The 13,755-nt window shown below is 38.7% G+C and overlaps 1 protein-coding gene across 1 annotated transcript in view; it reads left to right on the plus strand.

The window, feature by feature from the left end:
* Positions 1-3,962: 3,962 nt before the first annotated feature.
* LOC308221917 (formin-like) overlaps positions 3,963-13,755 on the plus strand; it is a gene marked incomplete at both ends in the record, with an annotated part of 130,919 nt that continues 121,126 nt past the window's right edge. Inside the window, 2 exons of the mRNA XM_080619327.1 lie at positions 3,963-5,351; positions 7,426-7,543. Of these exons, the coding sequence (XP_080475453.1) occupies positions 3,963-5,351; positions 7,426-7,543 (1,507 nt within the window). The remainder of the gene's footprint in view (positions 5,352-7,425; positions 7,544-13,755) is intronic.

Raw genomic sequence — 13,755 nt, forward strand, 5'->3', positions numbered from 1 at the left:
AAAAACCTACTTCTGGGGAGATCTTAGACACCTCAGAAATAGAACAGGAGCAAGTTGTAGGTGTGACTTCTGTCTGTGATAAAATGTAGGTCAGGAAGGGTGTGGATGTAAAGAATGATTGTCATTTTGTATAATTAGCAAGTTGACTGCTCTGAAAGTTGCTATGACAGGTTTTAGGGGCTTTTCTGAGGCACCAGAGAGTTGTCAGTTTTATTAAGTAGAGACCTGTGACATGAACATCATAAATGATTTTTTCTAGAGATTTTGAAGTTGTTTCTTCCTTCAGATGCAGTATTACAACCTCTTCAGAGATGCTTTCCTTACGAGACAGATCCACCCAGCATTAAACCACTTCTGCCAGCAAACTGACTCATTTACACATCAAAATATGATGATCTCCTTGTGTAAAAATATTAAGGGCATGTATCGATCTAGGTATTTTACCCAGAAATACTCTACTGGGTAAGTACCAATGTGTATTTCATTATCAGTTATCTAGTCCCTCAACAGCGCACTGTCCACTGGGATGATCATCAGACTGTGAGAAACAAGTCCTCACAAAAGCATTATTTGAGGTTGGGGGTTTATGGGCTGCATGGTGAATTTGAGAGACTGGCTAGCTTCCAGGTTTTTATCATTTCTCCAGAGACAGTTATAGATACAAGTTTCCTTGTTCATCCTAATGCTCAAAAAGCTTGAAAGTTTCTTCTCACTTTCTCAAGTTTATTATCAAGTGAAAAGGTACATATAAAGCAGTATCATTTTCTGCAGGCTTATGAAATTACTGGCTTTATAAGGTATATTTCTGCTTCTGGAGTTTCAGTTATTCAGTGTTCAGCTCTGTTTTTTCTAGCATCTCAATGCATTGCATAACTTTGCCGTGGCACTCAAAGCACTATTCTTTTCACTACTCATTTGATCATTGTCTTGTAAGTTTTGTTGGGATGTTGTTTAGACATAAAGTATGGTTTTCCTGGTTTTAAGTAACTTTTAAACTAAACTTTTCATATGTACTGTAATACTAAAATCTTAAATAGTTATGTAGTGACTATTTTCAGTAACCTACCTATGTACAATATTCATAGAACTGTTACAGTTTGACGACCCTAGATTATTACAGGAAAGTTTTATTCTAAGTATGGGTTGTCATTAATATAAATAGATAAATAAATATCTGTCATAATCTGAATGTTTAGTTTAAAAGGTACCATGAAGTTGTTCATATATAGTTTTTGTTAGTGAGCAGTGAAACTGTTCATGAAAAATACGATTTAATATTTAGCCATCGTAAGTTAACCAAACCCCAAACAAATAGGTACATAAATAAATAAGCAAGGCATAACTATAGAAAGTGTAAGGACAGTGAACAATTAATCCCATGGTTGAACATAAAAATAGATGTAAACTTAAATGTAGAAAACTTTAGTTCAGTAGGGTCACTTTGCCCCAGTTGTCACTGAATATCACAGGACGGCTTCAGTTGGAAGGGACCTTAAAGATCATCTAGTTCCAACCCCTCTGCCATGGGCAGGGACAACTTCCACTAAAGCAAGATGCTCAAAGTCCGATCCAACCTGGCCTCGAACGCTTCCAGGGATGGGGCATCCACAACTTCTCTGGGCAACCTGTTCCAGTGTCTCCCCACCCCCATAGTAAAGAACTTCTTCCTTATATCTAACCTAAATCTAGTCTCATTCAGTTTAAACCCGTTACCCACTGTCCTATCACTATATGTCATTTGTCACAAAATTAAATTTGCAAATACTATAGATTTGCCTTCAAGAACTCTTGTCTTAGGGGAAAATCATGAGTCCTGAAGTAGCTACCTTCCATTTGTCTTACAAACCCTGGGATTGTAAGAGTAGGTTGGTATAGGGAGTGATAAAGATACAGTGTCTCTTTCCTTAACTAGGGCTTCCTTTTGTGATGTTAATCTATATTAAGCCTAGAAAACAAGGGGAGTCATGACTTGTCAGTCATTTCTGGCCTTGTCACCAGACGATTAAGCATAGCAGAGAAGCAAGTCGAGAGCTTCCTACAGGAAATGGCAGGCAGTAAGGCAGAAGATATTGTTCTGTGTTAAATCACAGATAAAGATGGGAATGATTCCACTGCCCTTTGTCTGTAGGTATGCATGCAAGCCTGTAATTGAAAAGGTGCCTGTAAGCTTCATCAAAGGCCTTAGTGTTACAATGTGTTTTTTGGGAAACTTTCTTCCACTGACTTTTGCTGTTGACTTTATGATCTTTTATAATATATTGAAAAGGTAAATACATACTTTTTGTCCAATCTACATTTTTAAACATGAAACCAAAAATTAAATGTGTTGGGATACTTTGTTGTAGCTTGTCTGTAATGTTCAGCTTCTCAATGTTTTTGAGTAATCTGACATAGTGGTGTGATCTGCAGCTGATTTCCCTGTGAAGGACAGCTTTCCCCATGCTGTTTGTTTAAGATTACTCATCACAGCTAAACGGCTGACCGTAGAATGACCTTCAGACTTCGGTGTGAAAAAAAAGAATAGTATCTTTGAATTTCTAAGGTACTAATGTGGAAATTTGACTAAACAACCTTCTTAAAGGCCAGGGAATAGAAGACTGTCAATTCCTGTAGATTTGCTGTCTATAGTTCCAAATATAAGAAAAGGAACAAAAGCAAAGACTTTTGATGGGAACCTTACCTAAATGTTACTTATTTCTGAATATCAAAGGTGCTTAAGAGTATTTCGTGCTTTCTTTGTAGGTGTTTTAGGAAAAAAAAAAAAAATATTATCCCTGGCAGCTTCTGTTAATACTGAGTTATACAGTCTTGAAGATTTCCTTTTGAAGTGTTTTTGCCAGTATTAACTAAAACAAATCTCACACATGCGGCATTACCGTGGCAATGTGTATATATGAAAGTTATCAAAAAGTATGTCAGCGGAGATTGTTCTGGTTTGAAATAACCCAGGCTTGGTGCTGTGCAGATGGACAGCCTGCTGATTTCTGAACAGTTAACTCGGCGTTGGGAGCGCTGGCTGTTTACCCTGCCCACCCAAAGAGCTCCTAGTCACTGGGTGTGGCGGCAAAAGCCTTTGGTAAGTACCTGTGTACAGTTCACAGAAGTAGCTGTGCAGACTTAGGACAGTAGTAATATGAAACCAGTCTCGTTGGTTTTTGTTCGTGGCCCTGGAGGCTGAAATCTGCATTCCAGATGAAACCTGCAGCAAATCAGAAGAGAGCCACTTTTTTTCCCCTGCTTTCTTCGGCTTCAAGGGCACTCACGTAAGTTTGCTCTGGCCAGACAGGAGCTGGGGACTCCGCACAGACTCCAGCTGGTGGCATTGGAAGCTTCAGATTTGTCACTTCAGGTTTACATCTGACATTTTTGAGTTGTTATGGATTTATAAAAGAAGATCTTTATCAAAGTGGAAAGACTATGCAAAAGAATTCATCAGGACTTTTCTGCTGAAAACCACTCACAGCTTGTGTGCTGGGATAAGGAAGTAGCAAACTCCAAATGTGCCCAGTTCTGTCCGGGAGGCTTGTTTATATAGCTGCTCTGAGCTTTTAGCACGTAGGAAGCTGTGTGCAGCCAGTAGGATTGCAGGCGTCCCAGCAGTAACCATTGGTTGAATTTTCAGCCGAGATTAGTGCGCTGGCATATTTGCTGTGACAAAAAGCCCTTTGTGTAAAGGAACAAGTTACTGACGCTGCTGAGAACATTTTTTACGGTGGGTCTTTTTGCTGCTCCTGAAGTAGAGTTGAGAGCCCCGACGGCCCCTTCGGCAGTCGGTGGAGTGCTGGAAGCGGAAGGAGGGGCAGGGTGACCTGGGGGAGGCTGGCTGCCTTCGCAGGGCAGGGGAGCCCTGCCTGTTGCCGTGCCTGTAGGGAGTTCAGCCTGCTTCTGAACGCATGTGGTAAATACTTGTTTTGCAGTTAGTGGCACTAGTAGAAGCAAACTTATTCTGTACTTCATGCAACATGGAAGAAGAAGATGCAGTGCCTGACTGTATTAATCTTTCAGACCTGGAGAATATAGCAGAAAGCGAATCTGATCTTTTTACTACATTTTCAGTGAAAACACTTTTTGGATTTACAACTAAATTTGAATCTACAGCTTTCAAAGAAGAAACAGTTCTTAAAGCATTTCAACCTTTGCACACTAATATAAATACTCATGCTAACACCTGGCATGAGAGGAATGATAATGACTGTAATGACGACTCAGAAAATCAGCCTGGCATGAATAGTACCAGTGGCCAAGCTGACCCAATGCCTGGTAGGCACATGGACCTGGAGCTGGAGTTAGCTGAACAAAATGAATTACTTCTTCACCATTTAAGGTTTGTACAGACTTCTTTGTCTGAATCTGACAATGATGACAAGGATGCTATTCTTGTACAAGGTACTTTGGTTCAGACAACAAGCGATACAGAATCGGACACGGAGAGTAAGGACCTAAACACCAGTGAAAACAATACAAGCAAATCTGGGCTAGACAATGCTGCTTTGTCTGCTGCGACTTCGGGCAACAACAATCAAAATAAGAAAGAGTCAGAATCAGGACACAGTAACAGTGATGACACTGTGGATACAGATGACATTGGCTTACACCCACCAATTTTTGAGCAGCTCCCAAAAGAGCTGGATGGTATTCTGGAGCATGACTCCTGTGGAAAAGACAAAATGTTAATGGATGAACAGTTCAGTGTCTTGCTTGCTACAGGGGAATGCCTTCAAAAACTTCCAGATGAAGAACAAAGACCTTCAGCTGGTAATACATTGCTCCAAAAACCAGCACTGGCTGAAAAGACTTTCCAGCTGCCTGCTTTCTTTAGTGGACTACGTGTGAGGAAAAAGGGACTAACCACAGAGGATGGGGAAACTGTTACAGAAATTAAACCAAGGGAGAATGATTTAGCTCTGCTTAAATTGCGGCAACCTGTTAAGAAATCCAGTATTACATCAGGTTTGGGCACTAAAAAAAAATCAGCTGAACTTAAAGCAAGTCCTACTTTCCTGGAACAACTCTCGCACTTGTTAAGCATAGACGTCTCTAAGAATGAAGGTAGAACTGAGGATTCTGGTGAAGGATCTGGGGAGATTGAGAACACTAATGAAGCTCAAGAAAACAAAGCCTCCAGCAAAACAGAACCACGATTGCCCTCTGAGGAAATAAAATCAAGCCCTGCTGAATCTGCACTGGACATTGTTAAAGCTTTATTCACACGGCCTCCAAAAAAAGAAACAACTGCAGATACTTCAGAGCTGGAAGCCATAAAACGCAAAATGAGAAATGAAAAAGAGTCCTTGAAAGCTGTATTTGAAAGGTCAAGATCGAAACCTGGGGATGGACCATCAGACAAATCTGTAGGTTGAATTTACTTTTTCTTCCTAAGATATGGAAGTAGAATAAAAAACTATTGGTGAGGAATGAAGGTCAAAATGTCAGCGTTGTCCTCTTCTTTTGGCAATCTCAAATTTTGGATTCCCAACTGAAGAAATGTTGGGGCTAATTTGTCAAAATTCCTGATCATCCTCACTTGTAGCAGAATTCAGTAAGACCTGGTGGTAGTCACAGCCGTTCAATTAGAAGTGAGAGCTTAAAAAATCAGTTTCTGATTTTTAAAGATTACTACCAAACAATTGTCCATATAGTAAGTATGGTTTTACATCAGTTTGGTGCTGCAGATGTCTCCTGCAGTATTATTTCATAGCTTCTCAATCTCACTCTGTTTTTTTTCATTGAGGTTTTTATTTTTAAAAGTAGTATTTCATTTTACCTTTAGGAATAATTCTATGGTAAGAGCTTATATAAGAAGTTATGGATGATTTTAAACTCAGTTTGTCCAAGACATAGAATTTAAAGTGGTTTTTTTTTCCTATTTGCATGCGTCTGTCTGGCTTTGAAAATATTGATAAGCATTTAGCCTTATCTGAGAATAACTTTGTGATTCCAATTAGGTGACTCAAGTTATGGAGTAATGTATGCATTTGTAAGGTTAATATTTTTAAGCATATGGAGATTTAGTTAGTAAATTTTTAAGAAATTAAAAAAAAAACCAAGCCTTTGCTAAGTTTTCATAGAACCATAACGATAAATAACTTTGAATGTGATTTGAACTCTTTAGTTAAATGAGTAGCACTTGGGTTGGGGTTCCCCCAACCCAAATTCTTACAGCTACATCTTTGGCAGGTATAATCAGTCGAGAAGATTGTTCTGGATGGCTAAAGGGGGAATTATCTTAATGATTAAATTTGCAGGATTGGACCCTACACCAGAAGCTGCTTAAGTTCATTTGCTGTGTTGGTTGTACTCTTTTTCAAATTTTTATTCTTACATAAAATTAAAACTTTTAAAATATTTTCAGTGACACCTGGGTAGACTGATAATACTAGATTGTAGTAAATTACCTATGGGGAGGAGAAAAGAGATACTCATTGGCTGTAGCTCATACAGCAATTGCAGTCTGTGTGTGCTCTTCCCATTCCTGGCTTGCTTCTTCCTGCTTGCACCATTCCCTGCGCTGTGCTGGCGTAAGCACTTGTGTGGCTCACAGCAAACCTCTTTGGGAAGCTGTGCTCAGACAGAGTGAGTGAGGAAGTGCAGAATTCAGCAGGAGTGGCTTTTATAAATGTCTGCTTAACGTCCGGTCTAGTGTAAATGCACGTTTTCTCAGAGCAAAGCCGGAGTGAAAGGTCTTGCCTTGTGTGGGCCATTTATGGGGCCACTTTCATACCGGGTTTTGCTGTTGCTGCAGTTTGTTTGTGCAGTTGCTTGTAGCAGCATGTTGTAAATCAGCTTACAGAAATGCCGTAGATGAAAAAAAAAAAACCCTAAACCTGTAAGAAAGTGCTTGTTTAGTGTTTTGGGGTTGGGTTTGTTTTTTCCCCATTTAAAGAGTTATTTTAGCATTCCAGTTGACAGTGCAGTCCCATTAACAGCTGCAGCAGCACTTTGATGTGACAGTATTACATGGTATGTGGACTGAGCAAGCTGCTGTGGGTGGGGCAGGAATTTCATAAACTAGCTCTGCTTCCAGAAGATTATGTTGTTAAATGATGTCTTAGGTGAATTGCACTAGTGTTTACATGTAAGAGGAGCACAGATGGGTCCTTTCACTCTGAAAAAAAGATACAGGTAAAACTCCTTGGTGTTCTTGACCACTTCTGTGGTTCACCAAAGCACAGACAGCTTCCCACACTGATGTGAACAGTTTCAACATATCATTGTATGTCACAGACATTATGTTATTTTCCTTGTCAAATTATGTTTCTACACTGATTTCTTTGTATCCCTTCCAATCAACTGAGCACTGTTTCAATCAGTAGAATGAGGCACATGAGCATTCTGGAGTATACATCTAGAGCTGAGCATGGTGGTTGCTGTTTTGGAATCAATTGACACTGTAGACTTTAATTTTTTCTTGCATCATTTTAACAGCCTGACCTGAGTCCCTCAGAGCAAGATGACAGGACTCCAGGGAGACTCCAGACTGTCTGGCCACCACCAAAAGCAAAGCATGAAGAAGTAAAAGTAGGATTAAAGTACACAGAAGCAGGTAAAACAGAGGTGAAGCATTTGCAGAAATTAGTTTCTGATATTTTTAATCTTGTTTAATACAGAGATGGTAATAAGTCATAGTATTTTCTTATCTGGAAAAACAAGACTTTATGTTTTAGATGTGTTGTTTGCTGCTGCTTGTTAAGCATCTGATTTTTAAATGTAAATGGTGAAATCTGCGTTGAAACCTAAATGCTTGCCTGTAGAAATTAATGAGGAAAGAAGTGGGGTTTTGATGAATTAGATTATCAATTTTTAACAGGATTCTGTTCAATTGAGTGACAGAATAATGAAGAACGGAAACCTGACTGCCTTAGAATGTGAGGGGCAGTGACCTGCTGGAATATAGTCTGGCTGCAGGTTTTTTTTTCAGGTACTGTCCAGAATAAAGGTAATGAATACAGATTATTGCAACTTGTGTGTAAACAGAGGAATACTTATATCTGCTCAGGTCACTTTTATAACTAGCTATGTATGTTGTCCTATACAAACGTATGAGAGAGTATGTCCGAAGTGCAGTGCTAAGGAGTTATCTGATATGCTTTCCACAGAAAAATATTTCATTTTTTGCATTTGTTTTAGATAAATATTTACATGACATATTTACAAGGAAAAAGAAAACATTGTAGCTACTGCAACTCTGTTTCAAATGTGTATTCTTAAATATAAACAGGAAGCCCTTGTTACTCAGAAATCAGTCAGAAACTTTGGAATTGTCTGAAGTATCAAAAGGAAAGGCAATAAACCATCTGTTCTTCATATACATGGAGATCTTGGAAAATAACCACCTAGAAAGGATTAAGTGGAATTAAATCCCAGGCTTTTATACTACCTTGCTGTGAGAAATTGTACAGGGTAATACTGTATGGTTCTTTCCAGCTCCAGTAGATATCCATTTGGCCTTGCATATGAGAAGGAACAAAAAGGAGTAGTGGATCTACTGCTTTGTATTTTTTATTGTATTACTTCTTTCTCCCTCTTTCCTCAGTTTTCTCTGCCTCAATCTTCCTTTTTTTTGTAAAGTGGCCATAATATACGAAGTATAAAAGTTGCTGGAAGATTCATAAACTTCAGTTTTGAGAGGAACAGCATATACACAGGATTGAGTTTACGGTGTCTGGGAGTCTATCACTAGATGACCAGGACAGGGATGCTGCTGTTTACAGGGAGTGCTTCAGGCTTTTTCTGTTACTCTTAGATTCTTGTTATAGACTTGCCATATTTAATTTTACCCAAATAAATATTTTTTCTCCTAATGACTGTAATCATCTGTGGCAAAAACATATGCTGAAACAAAAAAAGGAAGGGAAACAGAATTAACAAAAGCTGCGGATTCTACTACTTGTAGAGAAATTAGGTCATGTTTTCCTGAAATTTGAATAGGAAGGGCAGACTGGCTTAAAGCCCATGCAAATTGTTGCTCTTTTGTTACTGTGATATTTTGGGTGGCAGTGTCATCAACATGCTAATGGTTAGTTTGCTAAGTCAAATTTTTATACAGACCAGATTTTGCAATTCATTAGTCACTGCAGTGTCTGGCAGAGAGAGGCATTTGAATCAAAACAAACTGCTGATGATTCAGCTAAGATGAGACAGAAGCGGAGCTTTTAAAGGAAATTGGGAAAGGCCATATTTGCAACATATGTTAGGAGTGCAGTGGAGCTATAGGTGTACCTCAGTCATTAGCAGGCTTATGTTTCTCATGGATGCCCAGAAAGCAGTTGTGGCAGCAGGGACACTGCAAACAGTTGTAAGTTGCGTATGATGGATCGGTTACGTTCTGGTTTTCTGAGCGATAGGGTGACTGTTTTAAAGCACTATGCTGAGGAATTAATTTCTGCAGTCTTCTGCAAATGAAGCAAGGTACTGCTCATGAGTACTGCTGACACTAAAAAACCAAGAGTTCGTATTCAGTTTTGGTCTTATTGCTGGGGGGGGGGGGGAACGACAGGTTTCTTTTAAAGAATATTAAAGTGACAATACAGCAGTACTTCTAAACTCATTATATTCTCTCTCTGACAGTGGTTGGTACCTTCAATGTGCATGTGTATATGGGAATTTGCTCTCATGACCCTTTCTATCCAAAATTCCCTCCCAGCCAACAGTGCTTCATTGTGGAATTCTTAAAATGTGATATAAAGCAGATTAATGATCACCATTAAACTGACTAGTCTCAAGCAATCTCAACGTGAAACCCTATTTCTTACCCCAGTGTCTTGTCCTGACAGCTAAGGTCAACTAAAAAAAAATCTTGATTTCAGAATAGAGCCCAAAAATCGTGTTTGGCAGGAATGTTTGTGATTCTAGTCTTCCTCCACTGATGCTCTTGAACAGATGATTACTGATAACATAAAAAATGCTGAAGTGACTTGTTTTACCTTTCAGTCTATGATTTATGTTAGTGTTTTAATTTCTGTGATTAAGAGCTTTATCTACCAAAACAGTAGAAATCTGTATACAAAGAACAGTAGGCTGAATTATTAGGTAAGGATTTAGCACAGCTTTATTTTAAGTTTAAACAAAATGCATCTGTCACAAATGTGGTCATACTCAAGGATAAATCTGTGGACATAAGTCTTTGCACTTCTAAGAGAGTACAAGAATATGTACTTATTTTATGAGGTTGCATAGAATTTTTTTTATTTGCCATGAGAAATTAGAGTTTCAAGTAACACTGCAAATTTGAAAGTTGGATTGCCGTAATCTTTCTTACAGTTCTGCACCAAGTCTTTGATTTACTTACTTCATCCACATTCATTCCTTCCATGCACTATGGCAGCTATGACGGGAAGGTAGGGACACTGAGGGAGAGGATTCCTGGCTTTTTGATCTCTTCTCACCTCCTTGTCATGTTTTTCCTCATTGTTCTTGTTGCCTGGTGGAAGCAAGAAATTCAGGCTTAATTTGGCCTATGCAGCAGACATCACAGTGACTCATAGCAGCTTGGAGGAGTAGCTAACTCCCTCCTGAAGCTTGTAGTCTGGCTTGTTGTGTGGGAAACCAGCTGAAAAGCAAATGGACATAACAAGGAACATGTGCGTCAAGCTGACTAGGCCTGTTAGGAATATTAGAAGTGAAAGGAGTTAGTGAACAAATATAACCCTGCAATATGTTTTTTTCATGCCTTTGGTATCATGTTGTGTAGTCACAGTATTGTCACCCCCAAGACCCAAATCTTAAGTTGTAAATTTTTAATTAAAAGGATGATATTACTGTATTTTGGCATAACTTATGTTTTCTTAATCCTTTAATTCCTCTGTTTCCATAAAGCAACTGACTGCATTGTCAGCTGGCTCTCTGTAATTAGCACAAGCTGTTTGCATGGTTCTCTAGAGAAACTGGAACTTCTTTGAAGTGTGTCAGTCTAAAAGAGCTGAAGTCCAGAAAGTCTGTAGTGCATTACACCGGTCATATCCTGGAAGACTAGACGAAGAGTATTTTAATTTATAGTTATAGGGTTATTCCATGGAAATCTTTACCATGCAATCAAAGACATTTCTGTGCTTATTTCTGTGGTCCTAAAGTTCTGTTTTCATTAAAAGTTTCTATTTCTTTTTCCTCCATAATTCTTAGAGCGATTTCTCCCATTTTTAAAGCATTAAATCTGATACAAGGGTAGATGTGTCAGCTATTAGGTATGGTAAGAATATCTGGCCAGGCAGAGGAGACAAACCTGTCTATACTGAGTGAACTCATCTGTGACAATAGATCACATAGAATCCACACATAATGAACATCTCAGCTGCTGCATATGAGTACGTCAGCACTTGCAACATCTCGCATCCAAGATGAGGACTTTAGACACGAGTTCTGCTGCTCATAAAACTATTTGTGTTTGAAGAACAATCTCCATATTAAGGTGGTATAGATATACAGATCCTGTGATTCCTATTAAAATTGCATTTTAGTCATTAGGATTAACATAGTTTTCTTATATAAAACAGAGACAGTTGAGTCTTTCACTTAAGCAAAACAGAAATTTAAAGTGATGACAGAAGTATTTGACATTCCTGCTGGAGAAAATGCAATTTAAAAAAAAAAATCAAGAGAAACATTAATCTGTTTAGTGCTTTTTTTTCATTACATGTTCTCCTGATAATTCAAATGTCTGTATTTAATATTAAAACCCCCTGTTTTCTCACAGTCTGTCTATTCATCATCCTTAAATCTGCAGTGAGGTAATGCTGTCTCTATGGTGCTATAATTTCTGTAACAACAGTCTGTGATGCTGTAAGCACATTTCAGGGTAAATAAGAAAATCAGGAGGTGACTGAGAAAGCTTTTGTTAAAAAAATGTGTCTAAGTAAGTGGTGAATTAAATACAAATTAATGGCAGAGTTCTATTACCAAGTCCCCTATGCTCTGGGTTCCCATTATGAAATCACTTTATGCTCATGTTGTAAATACAGAGAATAACCAGCGTATGTGAGAGAGAGGCATAATGGTCTGAACAAAATGCTGAGAGATAAGAACATGATTTCTTATCTTTCTTTAACATAAGCTTCCTTTTTAGCCTTGAACAATTTGTATCTAAAAAAGACATAATGCTGATGTTGTTAGTTGTCGTGGTTTAAGCCCAGGCCGTAAATCAGAACCACGAAGTCCACTTCCCCCCCCCACCTTTCTTCCCCCCGCTTCTGGAGGGACAGGGAGGAGAATCGAAAGAATGCAACTCCCACGGGTTGAGATAAGAACAGTTTAATAACTAAGGTATAACACAAATCGCTACTGCTACCACTAATAGTAATAATGATAAAGGAAATAACAAGGAAGAGAATACAACCGCTCACCAACTGGTACCTTGCCCCCACCCTGCCATGATCCAGCCCTTCCGGGGACTCTCAGTTCTACATCCTGGGCATGACGTGCTGTGGTATGGAATACCTCTTTGGCTAGTTTGGGTCAGGTGTCCTGTCCCTGCTTCCTCCCAGCTTCTCCTCCTCCCTGGCAGAGCATGAGACTCTCAAAGTCCTTGGTCAGTCTAAACATTCTGACCAGCAACTGAAAACATCAGCTTTATCAGTATTATTCCCAAGGTCGAAAGTCAAAACACAGCACTGCACCAGTAGAAAAAATGACTGCTACTGCTAAACCAGGACATTAGTGTTCTGAAGGAAGTTGCTGTAACAGTGGCTGCTAACAATTGATTTCATCTTAAAATAAAAGCTTGACTTTTTTTAGTACTTTCAGTTTATTTGATTTCAGTGTGGTATTTGGGGTTTAGTTCTGGGATTCTATTCTAAATTTTATTGTCATGAATTAGATAAAGCAGGACTACAGCAAGCAGGATATTATGCATCAGTTGAAGGTAGTGTTTTTGTGATTTAATGGTCACCGATCAGTTGGATGTAACCTCAGAGTGCAGGTAGACTGCATAAAGGGTTTTTAAATTATTTTACTGTATTTTACTGCATTTATTGTGCAGCATGACAGACGTATTTGGCCGTGTTATGTTAGTGTTTCATATTCTGACAAATACCCTAGTTTGTTATTGAGAGGCTGAGTTTTTATTACAAGATTATTTTAGCCATATCATATTCCTCTAGAGTAACAGCAACATTTTGTCGCCTTACTTATGCCAATGAAAGCTATAATTTTATGGTTATGGAAGGTATTGGTCATAGTGCTGCTTGGAAATTCCTATAGTCTCAGACAAATGGGTTGTGCATACGCTGATCAATGCAGCAGACGCTTTTCCGGGTATCTTGCAGCTCTGTCTCCTAAGATTCACTTCTAAAATATTACCAAAAAACCTCAAAACTAAGCATGCAACAGATTCTTCCTTTTCTCTCCCCACCTCAGCTGATACAGTCATTCACACTGTGCCTCCTGAGACAGGAACAAAAAGGTAGGCCCCTGTTAATGCTGAAGATTTATGGTTAAGATGCTTGTATTCCATTTCCAGCTGTTTTGCTACTTCCTGGAACGACTTCAGGAAAGTTGTGAGACTTTTCTAAGCTTCAGTTTACCAATCTGTAAAATTGGGATAGGAGTCCTGACCTATTTTTCAAGCCAAATTCAAGTCCTTTTTTATGTTCATGGGCTGTTAGCACTAGATAAAAATGCAGAATTGAAGAGAATACTGACTTCCTAAACTTAAATCTGCAAAGAATTACACTTATAGTGTGGTAACTGTGTCTATGGCCATGTGATAATATGTTCATGGCCTCCTATATACTGAGAATGATATTATTACATGATGAGGCAGAA

Source organism: Psittacula echo (genome assembly GCF_963264785.1).
Source record: "Psittacula echo genome assembly, chromosome: 5".
Taxonomy (NCBI): Eukaryota; Metazoa; Chordata; class Aves; order Psittaciformes; family Psittacidae; genus Psittacula; species Psittacula echo.